The following is a 19,003-nucleotide window of genomic DNA, read 5'->3' on the forward strand; positions in this document are numbered from 1 at the left end:
GGAAATGCACCGGTCTGTCTGTGGGCTTGAGACTATGCAGACAAGGGGCTGTATCCCAAATGGCACCCTATTCGCTATGTAGTGCAATCCTTTTGATCAGCACCCAAATTGCCCCCTATTCCCTATGTTGTACACTACTTTTGACCAGGGCACATAGGGTTATTGAGTTAAGTATATCCAATAAGGCCCTGGTCAAAAGAAGTGCACTATGTAGAGAATAGGGTACCATTTGGGACACAAACCTGGTACGTGAGGTCTATAGGCCTAAGATGTTCTGTAATAAGAACCATGTGAGTCACGGCGTGAACTCCATAAAGAGTCTAGCAAGCTGTTAAAACTGGAGGGGAGGAGAGGCCAGTAGACCTGCAGCATTAGGTTAAGGTTAGAGGTCAGGTGGGGGAGTGACCATGTACTTTGCCCTGTTGAAAACCAAAATACTCCCCCCCTGCAGTGTCAGTAGGGTTACAAAATTCCAGAAACAGAGAAGACAGATCACACTATTGAGGGGGCAGTCCCACTCACATAGTGTTTATTGGATAGGATAAATAGAGGAAAGAAAGTTGCTGTAGCAGTGGGTCGGATTCTAACCCGTGCTGCAGCGGTATGGTCTAGAGGCAGTGGCTTAGACTGCTAGACCACAATACACCCGTTATAATCACCTGCTTGTCCAGCTCCTCCAACCTGCGCTTGCGGGCGTGCAGGGCCTTGCTGGGGAAGGCCCAGTAGTAGTTGGAGGTGCCCACTCTCTCACAGTCCACCATGTTGTCATCCACCAGACTCTGGAGAACCTCCTTCACTGACATGGGTGCTGCAGACAGGAGGAGAGAGGCAAGGGCTCTTTCTCAGTTAATCTTTCCTGGGTTCGTCGCATCCTCTGTCCTCACCTTCTCAAAACCCATTGGAGGAAAAAAGTCAGAGTGGAGGGACCTTGGACCATCTCCTCCAATACGACTGAAAAGGATGTGAGGAATCACGGAAAAGTGAATTGATGTAGAGCCCGGGAATGTGTTAGTGCCCTAGTTCCCTAATGATCAATTCACACTCCATAAGAAAACAACTGGATTTGTTTCGAATTGTCATATTACTGAGTAAAGCCCATTATACTATCCAGCCTCATATAGCGTCGATCTTCCAACTCTGTGGTCCAGATGTACCGAGACCAGAATCAATCTGCATCCCAAATGGCATCCTATTCCCTATATAGTGCACTACTTTAGACCAAAGCGCTAATGGGCCTTGGCCAAAAGTAGCACACTAAATAAGGAATAAGGTGTCATTTGGGATGCACACCTAGCACACTCATCTGCCACGTAAACGCTTTACATTCATTACAACGATAAGGGAAAACTTTGATTTAATTCTGTGTATTACCTCCCTCTCTTAACTGATCCCAAATCAGCCGAGAGTAATAGAGGGCTTACGAAGTTGCCCCTAGAAGTTGTTTTTGTGTCAGTTTAGCATTTTCCCCACAATGGTTAAGGATATATTGGGGGAGGGGACGCTGGTCCTAGATCTGTACCAAGGGGAAACTTTACCTCGGAGCGTAATAGAACGTTCTTACATCTGGAACGAGGGCGGCTGGTGAAATGCGATAGTCCAACATCATGGACTGTTCTGTTCCTCTGCCGTAGCACTAATAAAGTTGATCTGGTGTGATTTGGAGCGAGCTGTGTTAAAGGGAAAGTTCAGTATTTTACCATTTAAAGTTAGATGGCTCTACATCCTGAAAGCAGTCTATGGCCAGGAGAAACGGTAATCCATTGTTCTGTTTTCTCTAAACTTTAGCTATACTTAGTATACTGTGTATATGTAAAACACTGAATTTCCCCTTTAAGTACTGGGAGGATGTTGGGCAGCAGGGAGAATCAAACTAATGGGCCCTGTTCAAGCAAACTCTGGAACGAGGCTTTCAGGGGCCTCATTTATCAAACATGCTTAAATTTCTCGATAGTCTGGCACATCTGGACTTGCTAGAGAGAGTCTCTCTCTCTCTCTCATAATCACTGATATATCATAGCTGGATTGGTGGAAGGCAATGTAGTTGAATCCTTGGTTTCGCTTATCCAATGATTTGAAATGAGTGATTTGGCTACATCAAGGAAAAGGATGGATGCATGCATTTTCAACGTATTCAAAGAGGGCCCCTGATCTCACTCTCTCCCACTAGCTCCCTTTCTCCCCCTCTCATTCTCTCCCTCCTTCCCGCTCTCTCTGCTGTGTGTGATAAACTGCTGTGTATATCACACAGTCCCCCTCCTCCCACCCTGCCCCCGTAACTACATCCCGATGTCAGAGCAGGGCCTTTAAAAACATGTGATTCCAATCAGTCGCGAGCAGCCCTATCAAGTTTCCCCAAATTAATGTAACGTCCATTGTAAGAAAAACAAAAAAAGGAAAATAAAGTCCCTTTTGGGTGCGTACCAAAACAGCACGGCTTTGTTTCTCTATGGGATCAGCACTTAAACCGTGTACTTTTCATTGAAGTTTTTTCTCTCTATTTACACAGACACACTCACGCAACATGTAAAGGATTCATTGTGTGTTCAAGCAAATGCAGTTCAGCCCATACCCAAACTTAGCCGTTTCATCTGTATCATCGCTATGAGAAGTTAGTGCCTTTTGGCAGTAGTGTTGTCCCACTCCATACTACAGCCTAAATATGGGATGAATCATAGTGGTTAGGGCTAGACTCGGTTGCCAAGACGATGATGTTGGGACTATTTTACCATTATGTTGTTATGGGTGCATGAGGGCACCTTTCCGTGTTGACACAGACCGCACATTCATGGGAAGAAAATGACGCGGAACGACTTCAAGCATCCGCAGAATGCTCGGCCCAAAAACATTAACACTATTAAATTCAAGAGGGGAAAAACTACCTCTGGGAATTTTAGTACGCCGGTCTTAAAGATTTGGGATCCATATGCCGTCACTGAGTAGAAACGGCACCTTGGCATCGCAGGGAAATGTTTTAATTTAATGTTTTATTTTATTTATATAGAAAATAAATCACGAGTCCCGGGTTTCACTTGTAAAACGATCCATCTGGTTCGTCTCAATGAATCATTACTCACTTATTCCTTTAGTCTTGGGGGCGATTTTCTCGATGTCCTTCAGCTGAAACACCTCTTTCTGGTGAGAAAGACAAAAAAACAACTCCATATATACATCTAAAATATATATATATTTTTAAATGTATGAGCACGTTAGACAGGGTGCCAAGCTGGCCTAAACTAATACTCTAGAAGCTCTACATTTTCAGCTAGGCCATAAGATAAAACACCTACAGGCCATATGCATGCATTCAGTGAGTCAACATACATTTTTTTTTGGAATGACAGTGAAATGGACATTTATTGGTGTTGCTTCAAATCAAAGAGGGCATGGAAAATGTTATAGGATACCAAAAACCGGTATAGGCCTATAACTCATGATCAAACATGATATGATGAAGTATGCTTTACACCTAGAAATGAATTCTATGGTTTTAAACCTTTAAGTGACCAGTAAGAGTGCGACAAAGAGGTTGAAATCCCTGCAGACTTGTCAAACTGCAGACTTCTGGTTTCTTGCAGTTATTTTTCACAGGTGAAAAGGGAGTTGGTTTGGTTGGGACATCTTGGTAACCCGGTTCCCGCTATTCAACCCCAGTGTGCGTCGGCGTCGCACATGGCACCCTATTCCCTATGTAGTGCGCTACTTTTGACCAGGGTCTATAGGGTTCTGGTCAAAGGTACTAAATAGGGAAAAGGGTGCAATTTGGGACACATTTTGGGTTTGGCTCAGTTTCAAAAGGCTCCGGAGAAGCGATATTTCCCATGTGCAGAATTTCATGTTCAAACTAACTTTACTCTGAATCAGCTATACAGCATGTACCGTCCTGAAAACCTCTTCTACTGGTTAACCCCAGCTTAGAAACCAAGTTTCCTGCCCCGACATGTCCAAGGGTGTTTCACACTAGAGGGAGAGCCTGTGTGTGTGTTTGAGAGATGGAGGCACGCTCAAGGTGCTGTGTTTGGTCTGTTTACTTTAGCTCAGGTGTCATAGCCAACCCTGGCATCCGCGGCAGCTTTCTAACTGCAGTGCGAAACCACCCCCTCCCCGGTTTCACCAACCGACTCAAAACTCCCACAATCACACTACTCTCCATGGATACTCTTGGACCTCCATACACAGCTTGAAGTGAAACTGCATGTGTGTTATGAAATAGACCTAAGTGTCAAATTATTAAAGGGATAGTTCACCAAAATGACATTGGTTTCCTTATCCTGTAGGGCAGAGTTTCCCAAACTCGGTCCTCGGAACCCCATGGGTTGAACGTTTAGTTTTTTTGCCGTAACACAAACAACTGATTCAAATTATCAAAGACGGAATGGTTGATTATTTCAGTCACCTGTGAAGAGCTCGGACAAAAAACAAAATATGCACCGAGTTTGGGAAACCCTGCTGTAGGCAGTCTATGGAGAAGCTAAGGTATGACAGCAATTCATGCTTTGGTTTAGTTTCCCTGGCACCGTTTCCACATGCTAAGATTTAAGAATTTGTTGCACAAATCCCATTCACGTTATGGGATCGATTAGCAAGGACACTAATGTTATTTGGTGAACTATTCCTTTAACTCACTGTCTCAAAGAAAATCTCCATCATGCGTGTCCTCTTCTCCTCATGACTGAGACCTTTTTTTTTCGACTGCAAGACAAAAATATAGAATAAATAAAAATAAGTTAGTCGTAAAGTGGCAATCTGTAAACGGTACATACATATTTGGACTTTCAAAATTGATTCTTGAAAGTCATTCACTGATTCCTGAAGAATTTAACATATAAATTCCTCATGAGCTTAGTTCAACTGTCATAGACCATCAAAACCCAATATAAATTGTAAAACTGTATAGCCTCAAAACATGGTTAAAACTATAATTTTTATCTCATGGATGGTCAGTCCTTGCATCCGACTTGGCTATACAGCATTTACTGAGATGCTGTCTCTGCAGACTTAGGGCTTCATACTTCTTACGCTTAGCGGAGCAGAGCTATTGTGAAGGAAGTTGTCAAGGAATTAAGTTCATGTTTATACTCGACCTCCCCCCCACACTGTTACAACATTTTAGAGGCACACGGCATGTGTGTACGGAGCTTTTCATACCTTCTATACGAAGATTCCGACCACATTTTCATATCAAACATACATTTGGCTTTTAGCCTACATCTCTCCATCCCTCAGCTATTTACCAAAACAGAGGTGGGGTTGACATTGCACCCCCCCCCCTTAAAGGAACATAAACACTGTGCCTCTTGATATATTAGTGTAAATTAAGCTCTGCAGACTTTCGCTGAGGGGCCGTGGCAAGCTCGAAGGAGCATGTGAACATAAATAAACGCCAACCACATATAACATAACATAGTCCTAGCTAGCATATGGACGCAACAGTTTCTTTTAGCAGAGACATGCCAAGCTAGCATACATGCTAGTTCGTTTTAGGTGAGTGTGCTAACTAGCTATAGTATACTTCGCTAGCTACTGTAGAGTTCAGCCAAAGCTTCTTCAACTGGCTATCTAGTTGAGCCAGTGTGCAATTCAATTGGAGCAAGGGTGTTGACTGTAAAATGGTATAACTAACTTACCATTATGCAATGTAAATAACCTACACGGACCGCGCTTATCCTTCAGTGCAAGCAATGAGTTTCCCGCGGTAGTTCAAGGGTTGTCGACAAGGGAAGGGAGGGCGGGGTATTAAACTCGCCTCTCATACCCTGGCGCCGTCTGCTGTCTGTTCAGGAGAGATACAGTCCTACACAGTGCAAAGTCTACTATGGTTATGATCAGTGATGTAGTGATGGAAACAAATGTGGCGAGTAAACTCTGATTGGAGGTCACGGTGGAAAAAGTTACGTTCCCTATACTTTCAATGCATTTTTCTGCAAAAGGTGGGTGAACTGTTAGTCAAAATAGGTGAGTAAACTGCTTTTACCCTCCACTACCCAGTGTTTCCCATGCTCTGTCCTGCCCACCCTGAACATTTAGTTTTTTTGACATTGCACTACACAGCTGGTTGAAATAACCAACTCATCATCAAGCTTTGATTATTTGAATCAACTAGTGTTGTGCTAGAGCAAAAATCAAAACGTGCACCAGGACCAAGTTTGTGTCACCCTGCACTTCACCACTTCCAATGATGTATATAAACCCTGGATTGCTGATGGATGTATTGGCAATATTGACACTCCCCAGAAGAAGCAGTCCTCAATTCAATCTTTCAAGGACAAAATGTTTCAAATATTTGTATATAATGATAATGATGCTCATGTCTCCGCCCTAACAATGTGCCATCTCAATGGCTGAAAGGCAGGCGATAAGCTTAGGTCCAAAATGAGCCCATAGAAACGCATTGGATTTATTTGACCGATTTTGGCGAAAGGAAAACCTCTCGCTTCACTTCTTCCTCTGATGTGTTGAAGTATTTTGTTGTTGTAGTGTGAACAGTAACATTAGTATTTTCTAAGAATTAAACTTGAAGGAAAATGTTTTTTTCTATATTTTTTTTATGTTGAGCGCTCATAATATAATTTAAAAGTATGCATTATGATGTCTGTAATAACATTTTTTAAGACATTAATAAATTAATTTCTATACTTTCCAAAATGTTTTACAATTGTCGGGGAGTGGCAAGATAGAGGAACAGTGGCGTCAAAACAGCACCCCCTGTCAGTCTCAATATACATAAATCATTGGTTATGACAGTACCGAAAAGGGTGGCAAATCCTCTAATAGCAAAGTGTCTTTGTACCAGGAGTGGGTACATGGAATATAATAAAGGTTAGGATTCTTCCAAATGGACAATTCCCAAATGAGAAGAGAAGATGTTACCAGAGGTTGCAAGAAAAGTCTACAGAAATAGCTTTGTTATTGATACCTTTTTGACAACATAAGTGTTTCTTCATTGAAGTTTCTCATCTACAGGCTATTTCTTTCTCATTCATTGAAGTGGATTCACAAAACACTTTTTTCAGGAATGCAATACTTTATTTCTGTGCTGTACACAAAGAGCAAATAAACATAAATTATGGAATGGTCAAACTTAAGAAAATGTTTTCACATACTGCAAGCATATTAGGGCTTTGGGAAATCTGACTTTAAATATGAATGTTCTGATACAGTGAAAGGGAATAACACTTCAGTTTTTAACAGGGTGTTGTGTAAAGTTGGAATGTATGAGGTGGAAAAAAACATTCTAAGTCCGTGTGTCTGACATTAACCATGTGCTTGACATTCATAACACTTGGAACAATACACAATCTTCAAAAAGTTTTACATAGACATTCAGGGGGTGGAATGGAACAACACAGTCATTGTAATGCCACTAAAACTTACTTTATGTACAAAAATGTTTAAGTTGCATATCACACTTGTTGCATTACTGAGAGCTAAACATACAGGATATGGGCACTTCTTCCATTTGGCATCAGGGTATCAACATGGACGAGGACAACAAATAACTTAACAAGGACAAATACAAAATGGGTGCCTGAAACTATGTACATGAAAGTAATGAATTGATGTGAGTCAAGTGCTTTCGAATCTAAATGAATCAAAATGGACGCATTAAAAAAAAAAGATAAGGAGAGCATTTTTGAAGGCTGAACCTATTATGATGTAAGCTAATTACCTTTTGAAACAGAGTGCAGTCTATTCACACAGATTACATCGACTGTTAAGCCATTTTATGTTTTTTTAGATCAACTATTAGACAGTGTCAGCTACAGTATCAGAATACTACACCTGAGTAGTATCAATAGTTTTTGTGACAACAGACAAAAAGGGCACAAAAATTGAGGATGGGAGGTTAGAGATGACAGGTTTGTGAATATCAGTTTCAATATTGTTGTTATCGTTTCTAACAGTTCTACAATGACCTACAGTGCAGAGTAGCAAGAATAACACAGACGTATAACTACATTGTTAATTTTCAGGACTCATTGAAAGTGAACTTAACATCCCAGAATGCTTTGAGCCATCATAAGTAGTATCATAAAGAGTTTCATGTGAAGTGTCCCTTATTGTATTTTACAGCACGTGCACGCACACACACACACAAATATTCTGCATTGAGCAACAATACCTAGTCTGTTATTATTGTGGAAGAGAAGCAAATTGTGAAACCACCGGACTAGAGGAGATAAGATACTATATCATACATTGAGCAGTATGTGAATTCCTTATTGTTAATATATGTAAATATCAAGTGGTGGTGTGTAGACTGAAAAAAGCACTCCCACAAATACAAAGAACTATCTCCTAAGCAGAATGTAACCATTGGGTGATGTCACAAAATGTGTCATCTGATAGATACCAAACTTTGATTGCTTCCTGTAGATGGCTGCAATCTTTCACAAACGTTTTGCAGATGTTTGGGAATGTTTCACAAATGTTTGTGGGAAGGTTTTCGGACAGTGTTGCATGCACTTGTTATATATACCATGCTTAAAAAATACCCTGATATATTTGAGGTTCTATGTATGAAATTGAACAGGTGAGGTGGGTAGAGATACCTGTAGATAACTTATTTTTACTGAGAACATTTTACTAAAAGCTACTTTAGCCGGAGATTACTTTGCGGTGATCGTTGATGCCAAATAATAAAATCGGGGGATGCCAAGAAAGTGAAACAATCTAATTCATTGAGACATATTTTTAGAGCTTGTCTGGGATCAAAGTCCAGGCACTTTATTTTAGATTTTTACTTCCAATCAATCTCACTTCCATACACATTGGTGACCGTCAAACTAATATTAGCAACAACTTCCGTATTTTAATTTCATTACATGATAAACATTCATTTCCAGTTTTACATCAAGTGTCATGTCACAACAATAAATAATGAAAGGAAGAATTGGTCCAACCTAACCATGATACCCAGTTATCATTTTTCATCATCCCTTTAAACAAAAAGGAATGTATTGTATATCAGCTCTGGGGTGAAGTTTCCCATAAGTTCAGATCTAGGATCAGCTTCCACTCCACCAATCCTAACCTTAACTATTGATGGGGAAAATGCAGAACTGAGCCAAGATCAGCATCTAGGGGCAACTTCACCCTACTACTTCTGTATATCACATTAGGGGCAGGGTCAGAAACTAGTCGAATAAATCTCCATCCTCCAATCCATAGAGATCTCAATCATAGTCCCTCCCACCTACATCACATGACCGATTCTCCTTCTTCCTCTTCCCCATGGCCGACAGTAGAAAATACGTTTCTGGGAAAATGCAGGGTTTCTCTTATGAAGTCCAGGGGGTCGGTGGAGGACAAGCTTAAATGTCAGAGGTCACGAAGGAAGCTACAGAGGCACACATCAGGGTGAACTGTTAGAGAGAGGTTCTGTATGGAACGGTGATGGATGGCGGGATTGAATTAGTGGGTAAAGTGGATGAGTGCAAATCCACCCATTACTCCGTACTGAGGATGGTGTGTGTGTGCAAGTCTTTGTGTGTGTGAATCTGTGAACATGAGTGTGTACGCATAAGTGTGTGTGTGTGCCTGTGTGTACACTAAGTGTGCGAGTGCTACTGCAGGTAACGGTAGACTTTGAAGCAGTGGTTCCCAGAGTCAGCCACCACCACATGGCCATCGGAGGTGAGGGCCAGGCCCTGGGGACCGTAGAGAGGGTCTGCCGATGTGTTGATGTAGGAGAGGAACGAACCACTGCCATCAAACACCTGAGAGAGGGAGAGAGAGAAAGAGGGGGGAGAGAGAGAGAAAGCGGAGAGAGAAAGAGGGAGAGGAGAGAGAGTGAGGGGAGAGAGAGAAAGGGGGGAGGAGAGAGTGCAGAGAGATACATTTGGAATACCACTAATCTAACTCTAGATGCAAATATAATACATCTAACAAAAAGATTTGATAATAAAATTCTATTTTTAAGAGCATTCTAGAGGACAAGAAAAATGTTTTCATTTACAGTTTAGTTAACACCAAAACAAGGTCTCCCACTTCCCTGACCTTGGTCTCACTTCCATGCTTTTTGGCCTCACCTGTATTCGGCTATTGCCCCAGTCTGCCACGATGATGTTGCCGTTGATGTCCACTGCCACCCCCGTAGGGGCGTTGAACTGGCCATTCCCCTCCCCGTTGGAACCAAACTTCAGAAGAAACTCCCCCTCAGGGTTGAACACCTGCAGAAAGGTGCGCATCCATTTTTCAGAAGGGTACACAATCCCTTTTTATATAAAGAAAAAGGTACATATCATCATCATTTGGTTCAGTGGATGCCATGTTGCTGTGAGATCGCCTAGGCAGAGAGCCCCTGGACATTTTGTAAATAATTCTACATGTTTTTTGTTGGAATCTTATATTTTTTTGGGGGGGGGGGGGGTTGAATAGCCAAATGTTTATAAATTAAATCTGGATTAGGTCTATTTGGTTACTGCCCATGAATTCATTGCCAATCAGCTGTCTCGTGATAGCTAGCTAGCGATGCTACCATACTAGCTAGCTAACGTTAGTGTAGATTTGAATACCCCCATCCTATTTTTCATTGTTATTTCTACGGTCTCATGACCCAATGAGGAGGACTAATTCATGGCGAGCTGGCAGTGACGACATCATCGCGCGGGAGGTTTCCTCCGAAGTTATGAGCGGCCCGTCATCATAATATCCTGAGTGAATGGAGACTGGAGAGCTCAAAAATAAACATCTCTTTCTACGCTACAAGACCAGAGAGTCAACGGCTACGGAAAAAACGCAGTAAGGCGGAGGGCGGGAGGGACAAGGCGCCAGTGAGATGTCTTCAATGGAGAGTGAACTGTGCGGTCTGCCTGCCAGTCTCCGGAGGACCGGCTCATCTCCCCCCATTGACCTAATTTCCCCCCATTGACCTGCTCAAGCCATGCGATTCCATCTTGACTGTCGCGCCCATCTGTTGGAGGCTTGAAACGCTCAAAACATTCAACACTGTCAGAAAATCATAGTCCAGATCTACTATATCCTATAGCGTTTTTATTTTGTTGTTTGTAGCGATGTGTCGTTTGAATGTCATGTTGAACAATGATGAACACAATGTTTTTTTAATTTTTTAATTTTTATTATTTTACCCCTTTTTTCTCCCCAATTTCGTAGTATCCAATTGGTAGTAGTTACAGTCTTGTCTCATCGCTGCAACTCCTGCTCGGACTTGGGAGAGGCGAAGGTCGAGAGCCATGCATCCTCCGAAACACAACCCAACCAAGCCGCACTACTTCTTGACACAATGCACATCCAACCCGGAAGCCAGCCGCACCAATGTGTCGGAGGAAACACCGTACACCTGGCGAACTGGTCAGCGTGCACTGCGCCCGGCCAGACACAGGAGTCGCTAGTGCACGATGAGACAACGATATCCCTGCCGGCCAAACCCACCCCAACCCGGACGACGCTGGGCCAATTGTGCGCCACCCCATGGCCTCCCGGCTGCGTCAGAGCCTGGGCTTGAACCCAGAACCTCTGCGATGCAGTGCCTTAGACCACTGCGCCACCCGGGAGGCCGCTGAACGCAATGTTGAATTTACCTTAACCAACTTTAGATTTTCTCCCCAAAATACTTTATCTCCAAGACAATGTGTCGTACAAATGGCTCGACACCCAGGGGTGATACCATACCTAGCAGGACTACAAAAGTTCTGCTCCTCTATCTCTTACTCTCTTTACTCTGAACCTCCAGCAGGCCGACCATAAGTCCTGGACCTTTGCCTTTAATGGCCAGAACTGGTAACTGATAACTTAGGGGGAAAGTATATTTTAGGGAATAATACCTATAATCCAGTAAATACATTGGGAAGGAAGTGCCCACTCACTAAACAGGCTCAGAAGAAAACATACGACAAAAGAGCTAGTGTAGCCAGAACGGTACACTTTAGCTAACCATCTTCAAGGAAAGAAGGATAAGACAATTAGAGCACAGCCTCTGCGACTCAAGCAAGTAGGCAACAGAGAAGAGCAACAAGCATAAGGACACCAACTCAGGACCAAAGGAGCAACCTGATTGAGGAACCCCAAATCAACAGGGAAAGGACACACAGCCATCTTCTTCCTTTGTTCTCCTCTATGCGGCCTGAACCATCAAGAAGCCACAACAGACTTTGATCACAGACCCGAGTATAACATCATTTAATGTTCAGGATCTCGAGGTCTTCCAATCTATTTCCTACCTTTTCATGATGATTCTCATTATGTTTGTAAATATTTTGATTAGTGTTATTAAATATTGATTGTTCAAAGAAATTGTGTTTGTCTTGTTATTCTGTTAAAGAACTCCAGTTGATTCTCAAAAGAATTCATACCTTCAGATAAGCCAATAATTACTATTGTTAAAATGTTAGTCTTATAGAGTAATTGCTAAAATAACTCGATAAGCCTCATAAGTCTTCTTAGAATACAATTTTTGTCCAATACTGGACTGGTGCTCTGTTAATAATCTCATAGTAATAAGTATACACACTATTTTACAGCTTGTTCAAGTGCTTTAAGATCATTTTTGTAATGAAAAGCGCTATAGAAGCTGAATAAATAATGTATTATTATATCCCTTTTTCAGAAAGGTGCACATCCTTTTTATGGATGGGGGTACAAATAATGTGTAATTGGGATACAAATAATGTGTAATTGGTGAGATGGTCTTACCTTCACAGAATGATTATGGAAGTCCGTAACAATTATCTCATTGTTATGGTTGACTGCTGCAAAGTGAGGACCTGGATCAAACAGAGAGATAGGAGCAGGGTTAAATGCATGTACTATGGCTACGTAAACAACCAAACAGAGGAAAGTGGAGATGGCTTGCAGTGATGGCAGAGGCTTGAGGATTGTAATAGCCTACTCTGGACTACCGATGAGTAGTGATGAGCTGCCGGGGCATCACCCAAGTTGTTTGTATGGAAGAATGGCTACAAAAGTCAAGCGGCTACGCTACGTACGGCTGCGGACGTCAGGGACGTCGAGGTGCGCTGCTAAACGGCCACCCACCGCTCAAGCCATTGTTTGATACTACCAAGACAAACTGCTTCAGCTCCTATCCTGACTTACTGTTTTTGTTTCCTTGTTTAATACATTTTATGTGCTGTGTAATACTTCAGCTGCCATGTACCACGGCCTACATGTAAATGTAATACAACTACTAAACACACCGCTGACAAAGTTGAACATGTCTTGATTTAAAACAATGTATCATTTGATATGATATGTTTATGAAAGACATGCCAAAACATATGTAGAGACTGATTCCACTGTATGTATTTTATTCTGTTAAACTTTAACCAAATATCATAATAAACTATGTAATCATTAACACATTTTTAAATGAAAGAAATGTATTTAACTGAAATGGAAAGCTATAGGGAAGAGTGTGGTAAGTTGAGCCACCCTTGTTTCTAGGAAACCATACACAAAATTAATAATTTGACCAAATATTTAAGAAGATTCAACATTTCATGGAGTCTGTGAAGGAAGAAACCATACGGAAAAAGTGGTAAGGTCCCATTTTTTATTTCATGTATTTTTTGACAAAAAAGCTATCGTAATTGTGTTGAATTTTGTGTTTGGGAAATAAAGAGACATGGTTTTAAAAAGGTAATTGTAATATGTGACCAGTTTCAGGAAACTAGGCGCATGTCGCGGGTCACTACTTCACAGGAGAGCCATTTGAATGTAATCCTTTTTTGTGAACTTTCATGTGCCTTAATAACAAACTTGTATGCCATCTGAATAAAGAATGTATATTACGAGCCTAGTTGGTTTAGCCACAGAAAAAGTAAGCAACCTTCCAGCTAGCTATGATTGGCTGAGATAATGAGTGGGCCATAGAGCACGCTTCTGTCTATTTGAGCTGGTTAGTATGTGTCCTGTCTAACGCAGCTTTTCTTAGCCTAACCAGCTCTGCTAGGGCGAGTAATATTCAGGGAGCTGTTCTCTCATTTTTGTCTGGAAGTAGCAAGCAAGTTAGCCAGTTAGCTTGGGTGATTGACTGCTGCTGTTAGTACAGAACGCTCAAATCAACCCTTAAAGAGATGGGTGAATGGGTGAAAACAAAGAAGAGCTCTCCAGTTGGTACCAAAAGGCCATTTTCTCAAAAGTGAGGTTACACATTTATCAACTTTTAAAGCAGAATTACTTTCCCATTGTTCCTCAAATGCAGTGTATGATATACCATTTTGTAGCTCTGTCTCTCTGCTTTTATCCAATGTAAAAAACACAATTTCAAATTTTGCTACATGAGACTGAATCAAGGCGGTCGGTCTCATATTTCTTTCAGTACACAACATTTGTAGGCGGCTTAACTTACCCTGTCCCGCAGCACAACAAGTTGTGCCAAGAGACCACTTTCTTTCTTAAAAAAAAAAAACTGTAATGTTTACATTAATTCTGATTATTTCCAGGGATACACAACATCCTGAAATATATGTAGATATTTTTGTTAGAAAGAAAACTATATTTCCCTTGACGGAGTGATGATGAATATTTAAAAAAATGGCTCAACTTACCCCACTCTCCCCTACTGGAGACTCCTGCTGTACAAATGGTTGTTTTTGACAGGTCATTTGCTGATTATGTGTACGCTTAGGCCTATTGTGTTTTTTTGTTTGTTTGTTTTTTACAGTTTTCACATTTTATTCATTAGCTTATTTACAATGTAAATCATGAACTCTAACTGACTATGATGCAATAAAGAAAGTACTGGATAGATTATATTTGATAGTCCCAGTCGGTATTAGAATGTCACAGTCGCATGTGGGGAAAACAACCTGTGGTTACCTAGGTTACCCCATTGGCTCATAGCAAAAACTTGACCTTTTTCAAATGCTATTTTCTTGTTGTCTGCTTGTTTTAGTCAATTACAAAACTACATGTAAGAAAAGTACGACGTGTCTAAAGATTACTTTTCAACACTGCCTGCTCCTGAGCATTCTGTCTACTTAGAAAAGCGTAATATTGTAGGGCTTCCCTCATGATGGTGCTAGCAGCCACGTGAGTGCTAGCTAGCTACCGACCAGAATATTAAGCTAGCCAAGAACAACAACAAACGAACTATACAGCTAGAAGTAGAGAGTGGAGTATCAAACGGACTATACTAAATAAGTCATACCTGTGATTAAATGTTTTCCACACCCAACTACGTATAGTCTACTTGGACACCAGGTCCCCACATTTCCCACTTGCCCATGCCAAATACCCTGAAGCCACAGGGCTCTTCTCGCAGACTCCATTTCCCTATGTGGAAGCATTGCAAACCTTAGGTTGGGATTTTTTTACCCTTTTTTTCTCCCCAATTTCGTGATATCCAAATTGGTAGTTACAGTAGTTACAGTCTTGTCCCATCGCTGCAACTCCCATACGGACTCAGGACAGGCGAAGGTCAAGGGCCATGCGTCCTCTAAAACGAGACCCTGCCAAACCGCATTGCTTCTTGACACACTGCTCGCTTAACCCGGAAAACACCAATGTGTCAGAAACACCATACAACTGGCGACCGAAGTCAGAATGCATGCGCCCAGCCCGCCACAAGGAGTCGCTAGAGCACGATGGGACAAGGACATCCCGGCCGGCCAAACCCTCCCCTAACCCAGACAACGCTGGGCCAATTGTGCGCCGCCTCATGGGTCTCCCAGTCGCGACCAGCTGTGACACAGCCTGGGATCGAACTCAGGTCTGTAGTGACGCCTCTAGCACTGTGATGCAGTGCCTTAGACTCCTGCGTATTACGGGTACATTGAACAACATCGCCGCTTATTGGCATGTTTTGTTATTTCAGTATAACAAAAGAAATCTACAAAGTTGCCTCTTTTACAATGGGGGTCAATTGGAAAGACTTTTCCCCAGTCGAGGGGAATTCCTTATGACGAGAATATTGACTTGAAGTATCAAACATGACTTGTGTTATGACATAACAAACGAGGGGGTTCCGGGGGTTCCAAAACCTGAGATTCTTTCATTTTCCGGTCAATGTTATCTTGAGCAACCATCAACAGCCAAAACAAACTTTTCAATATCTTTTTTTCCACTCAACTTTACATCAGCAGCATTTGCCAGCAAACCAACGTGGACAACACAAGAATGTATGCTTCGTTATACATGGCTCCCAATGGGCCCAGAAACCCCAGGGCCTCCTCTTTCCATTGGTGATCTTCATCCTGAGGTGACTGACGCGGTTTTATATTACAAGTTTAGGCCTCTCAGGGATGTACATTCTATCCGGGTTGTGAGGGACCAAATCACCCGTCGTTCACTGAGAAGCACTTATGTCAACTTTCTTAGCCCAGCTGATACTGAGCGTGCCCTGGACACGAGCAACTTTGAAAGCATTCATGTAAAACTTATGCGGATCGTGTGGTCTCAGCGTGACCCATCCTTGAGAAAGAGCAGGGTAGGAAATACTTTTGTTAAGAACCTGGACAAGACCATCAGCCTTCGGAGACATTGTCTCCAGCAAGCTGGTTTGTGACGAGAATGGGCAGTCTAAAGGCTATGCCTTCGTCCAAGGAGACTTCTGAAAGAGCCATAAAAAATAATACAGAATGCTGCTAGTGTAGCACAGTGTAGCGCTTACTCCTCAGCCTAAAGTGTCCCCACTTGCGCCATGGAATAGCTAGCTTTTCACATGGCACAGACTGCTAAGATGCTTCAGGAGGGCTGCCACGTGTGCTAGCAAGGCAGAGGTCCTGGGTTCGAGCCTCTGTGTGGGCCGAATCAGGAGGAAGTGGTACTCGCTAAGCAAGCAGTGTAATATCCTTTACAGTGGTGCCTAGTGACTAGAATCTACAGTTGCGCTGGGGTCGCTGTTGAGTAAGTTTGAGGGGTGAATGTAGCACATAGGGCTGTGTGAAACTTACTCCTCAACCTGAAGTGTCCCCACTTGGGCACGGACTGGTAAGACGCTTTAGGAGGGTGGTCATGTGAGCTAGCAAGGCAAAGGTCCTTTATGGCCACCAAGTCACTATATGTGGCCCCAGCACAAGGTGTCGAGTTCCTCACGAACCAAAACAAGGAGAGGACCAACCCTAACCCGGTGATCATCTCCTACCAGCCTGCTGCTCCAGCTGGGTACTTCATGGCTGCCATTCAGGTAAATCAAATTATTGGATTTCATGTGGACAATATTTAGAAATGTAAACTTTAGTAATGTGAATTAAGAATACCAAGTGATTATATAGGCCTATTACTCCAGAAGAAGAAAAAAAACAAAGCAACGTCAATAAATCATTTATTTTCAAAATGAATACATGATGGACGCTGTCACGTTTAGGTAAGATTAACCCATACCTTTAAAGCAGCAATCAGAAGTTGAAACAATTACAAAGCGTACTCCCCACCCCTGTTTCTGTAAAAAGAGGGGGGATGGGGCAGTAGAAATGTAACCGCTCTCAAATTCAAAGACAGAGCTATGGATGCAAGGATATCCATGAATACAAAATTATAGTTCCAATCATGTTTTGAGGCTGTACAGTGTTTGTTTACATTTACTTTGTTTACAAACATTGTAGTAAAACAAGCTATATTTTGGGTTCTGATGGGGTATGTCAGTTGAAGTAAGCTGATGAGGCACAATATATATTCTTTAAGAATCAATGGGTACATATCATTCATTTATAAGTACAAAAATGGATGTTGCAACTGCTGATTGCCCCTTTAAGATAAGTTTGGGTTAATTGAAAATTAAAACATTGAATTGAATGGAAACACACACACATACACAAGACTGACTAAATAAATGGGCTTCGAGATATTAGGAAGAGCATGCGGGAAGTCCCCCTTGATCAAATAAAATGTTATAGCTCAAAAGGTCACATCCTAAAGGTCACTTGCCTGGGGGAGTCCTCATTCTGCATGCAGGTGGTGGGAGCAAAAGACAGGGAGTGGAGAGGGGAGTGCAACACCATTACCATTGAGTGTACCTGCAAACTGCCGGTCGCCGTTTCCGCGGTTACCAAACTTGGTGACCAGCTTGCCATTGGGCTGGAAGATGAAGACGCAACACGCCTTGTTGTCCACGATGATGACGTGGCCATTCCTGTCCACCGACACACCTTTGGGGCCCATCAGCTTGCCCGAGCCAATCTTATTCTGGGGGAGATATAGAAACAGTCAGGAAGGACAGTGGATAATACCCCAGTATTTCTGTTGGGTATTTTATATAAAGAAATAGCAAACAGGTTATCGCAAGTTAATATTTCAGGTTAACATTTTCAATTCAGACTAAAGTCAAAGTCTCATAGTGGCATGGGAACCTATTTTTCAGGTGCTGCTGGGTAGGAAAAAAGACTAATCAAGTCAGAAAGCATACCCACATTGAGTTATCCATTATTAGTAAGCATCAGCCATGCAAAGCATCACTTAGGATAAAGCAATTCTGACAGCAGCTATTTGATGACATGATGGAACAGACCGGAATCCAAACTGAATAGCCCTCAATTTCAATATATTTTCACTTCAATGATTAAGTCTGGACCTGCTCCAACTGAGAGGCAATCGGGCCGACAATTGGGGTGGTTAGAAAGCAGCACAAACGATTTCAATGAATTCAGGTCCGAATCCAGACTGAGGGTTCCAGATCTAGAGTCAATCAGTAAAGTGGAACAGAGCGATATCTAGTGTGGATTCCAGGATAAATGTATACATTTTGAACTCACTTTGAACTTCCCGTCGCTGGAGAAGATGCTAACCCACTTGTTGTCGTAGTCGGCTATGATGATGTCACCGTTGGGGTGGACCGCCACTCCTGTGGGCCGCTGCAGTTGCCCTGGAGACCGTCCACGCACCCCAAAGCGACTCTTGAACAGACCGTCGTTAGAGAAGATCTGCAAAAGAAACACGGGCCTGAATCATCTGATTGTCAAAATGCTTTGAAATATACAACTTAAATCAATGGATAGTGAGGGCTCTTTTTTGTTCAGTCCTTTAAGGAAATCATTTGAAAATCCTCTTTGATATGATAAATAAATGACACTTTTCAATTATTGAACTGGAATTGTTAGAGTTGGTA

At 42.2% G+C, this 19,003-nt stretch overlaps 2 protein-coding genes across 8 annotated transcripts in view; both read right to left on the reverse strand.

The window, feature by feature from the left end:
• Nucleotides 1–5,728, reverse strand: part of mnd1 (meiotic nuclear divisions 1 homolog (S. cerevisiae)) — a 30,484-nt gene extending 24,756 nt beyond the window's left edge. The window contains exons 1-4 of the mRNA XM_029750126.1: nt 5,625–5,728; nt 4,624–4,689; nt 3,075–3,132; nt 660–808 (exon numbers count right to left, since the gene is read on the reverse strand). Of these exons, the coding sequence (XP_029605986.1) occupies nt 660–808; nt 3,075–3,132; nt 4,624–4,689; nt 5,625–5,627 (276 nt within the window). The 5' untranslated portion in view covers nt 5,628–5,728. The remainder of the gene's footprint in view (nt 1–659; nt 809–3,074; nt 3,133–4,623; nt 4,690–5,624) is intronic.
• A 1,273-nt stretch (nt 5,729–7,001) lies between these two features.
• The window catches only part of trim2a (tripartite motif containing 2a), a 64,333-nt gene continuing 52,331 nt past the window's right edge, over nt 7,002–19,003 (reverse strand). For 6 of the 7 annotated variants that reach the window (XM_029750130.1, XM_029750133.1, XM_029750127.1 and 3 more), the window contains exons 8-12: nt 18,651–18,818; nt 17,904–18,084; nt 12,652–12,722; nt 10,029–10,169; nt 7,002–9,716 (exon numbers count right to left, since the gene is read on the reverse strand). In XM_029750130.1, the coding sequence (XP_029605990.1) occupies nt 9,564–9,716; nt 10,029–10,169; nt 12,652–12,722; nt 17,904–18,084; nt 18,651–18,818 (714 nt within the window). In that variant the 3' untranslated portion in view covers nt 7,002–9,563. The remainder of the gene's footprint in view (nt 9,717–10,028; nt 10,170–12,651; nt 12,723–17,903; nt 18,085–18,650; nt 18,819–19,003) is intronic. The other variant, XM_029750134.1, reaches the window with a different exon arrangement.

The sequence above is a fragment of the Salmo trutta genome, chromosome 4 (genome assembly GCF_901001165.1).
Source record: "Salmo trutta chromosome 4, fSalTru1.1, whole genome shotgun sequence".
Classification (NCBI taxonomy): Eukaryota; Metazoa; Chordata; class Actinopteri; order Salmoniformes; family Salmonidae; genus Salmo; species Salmo trutta.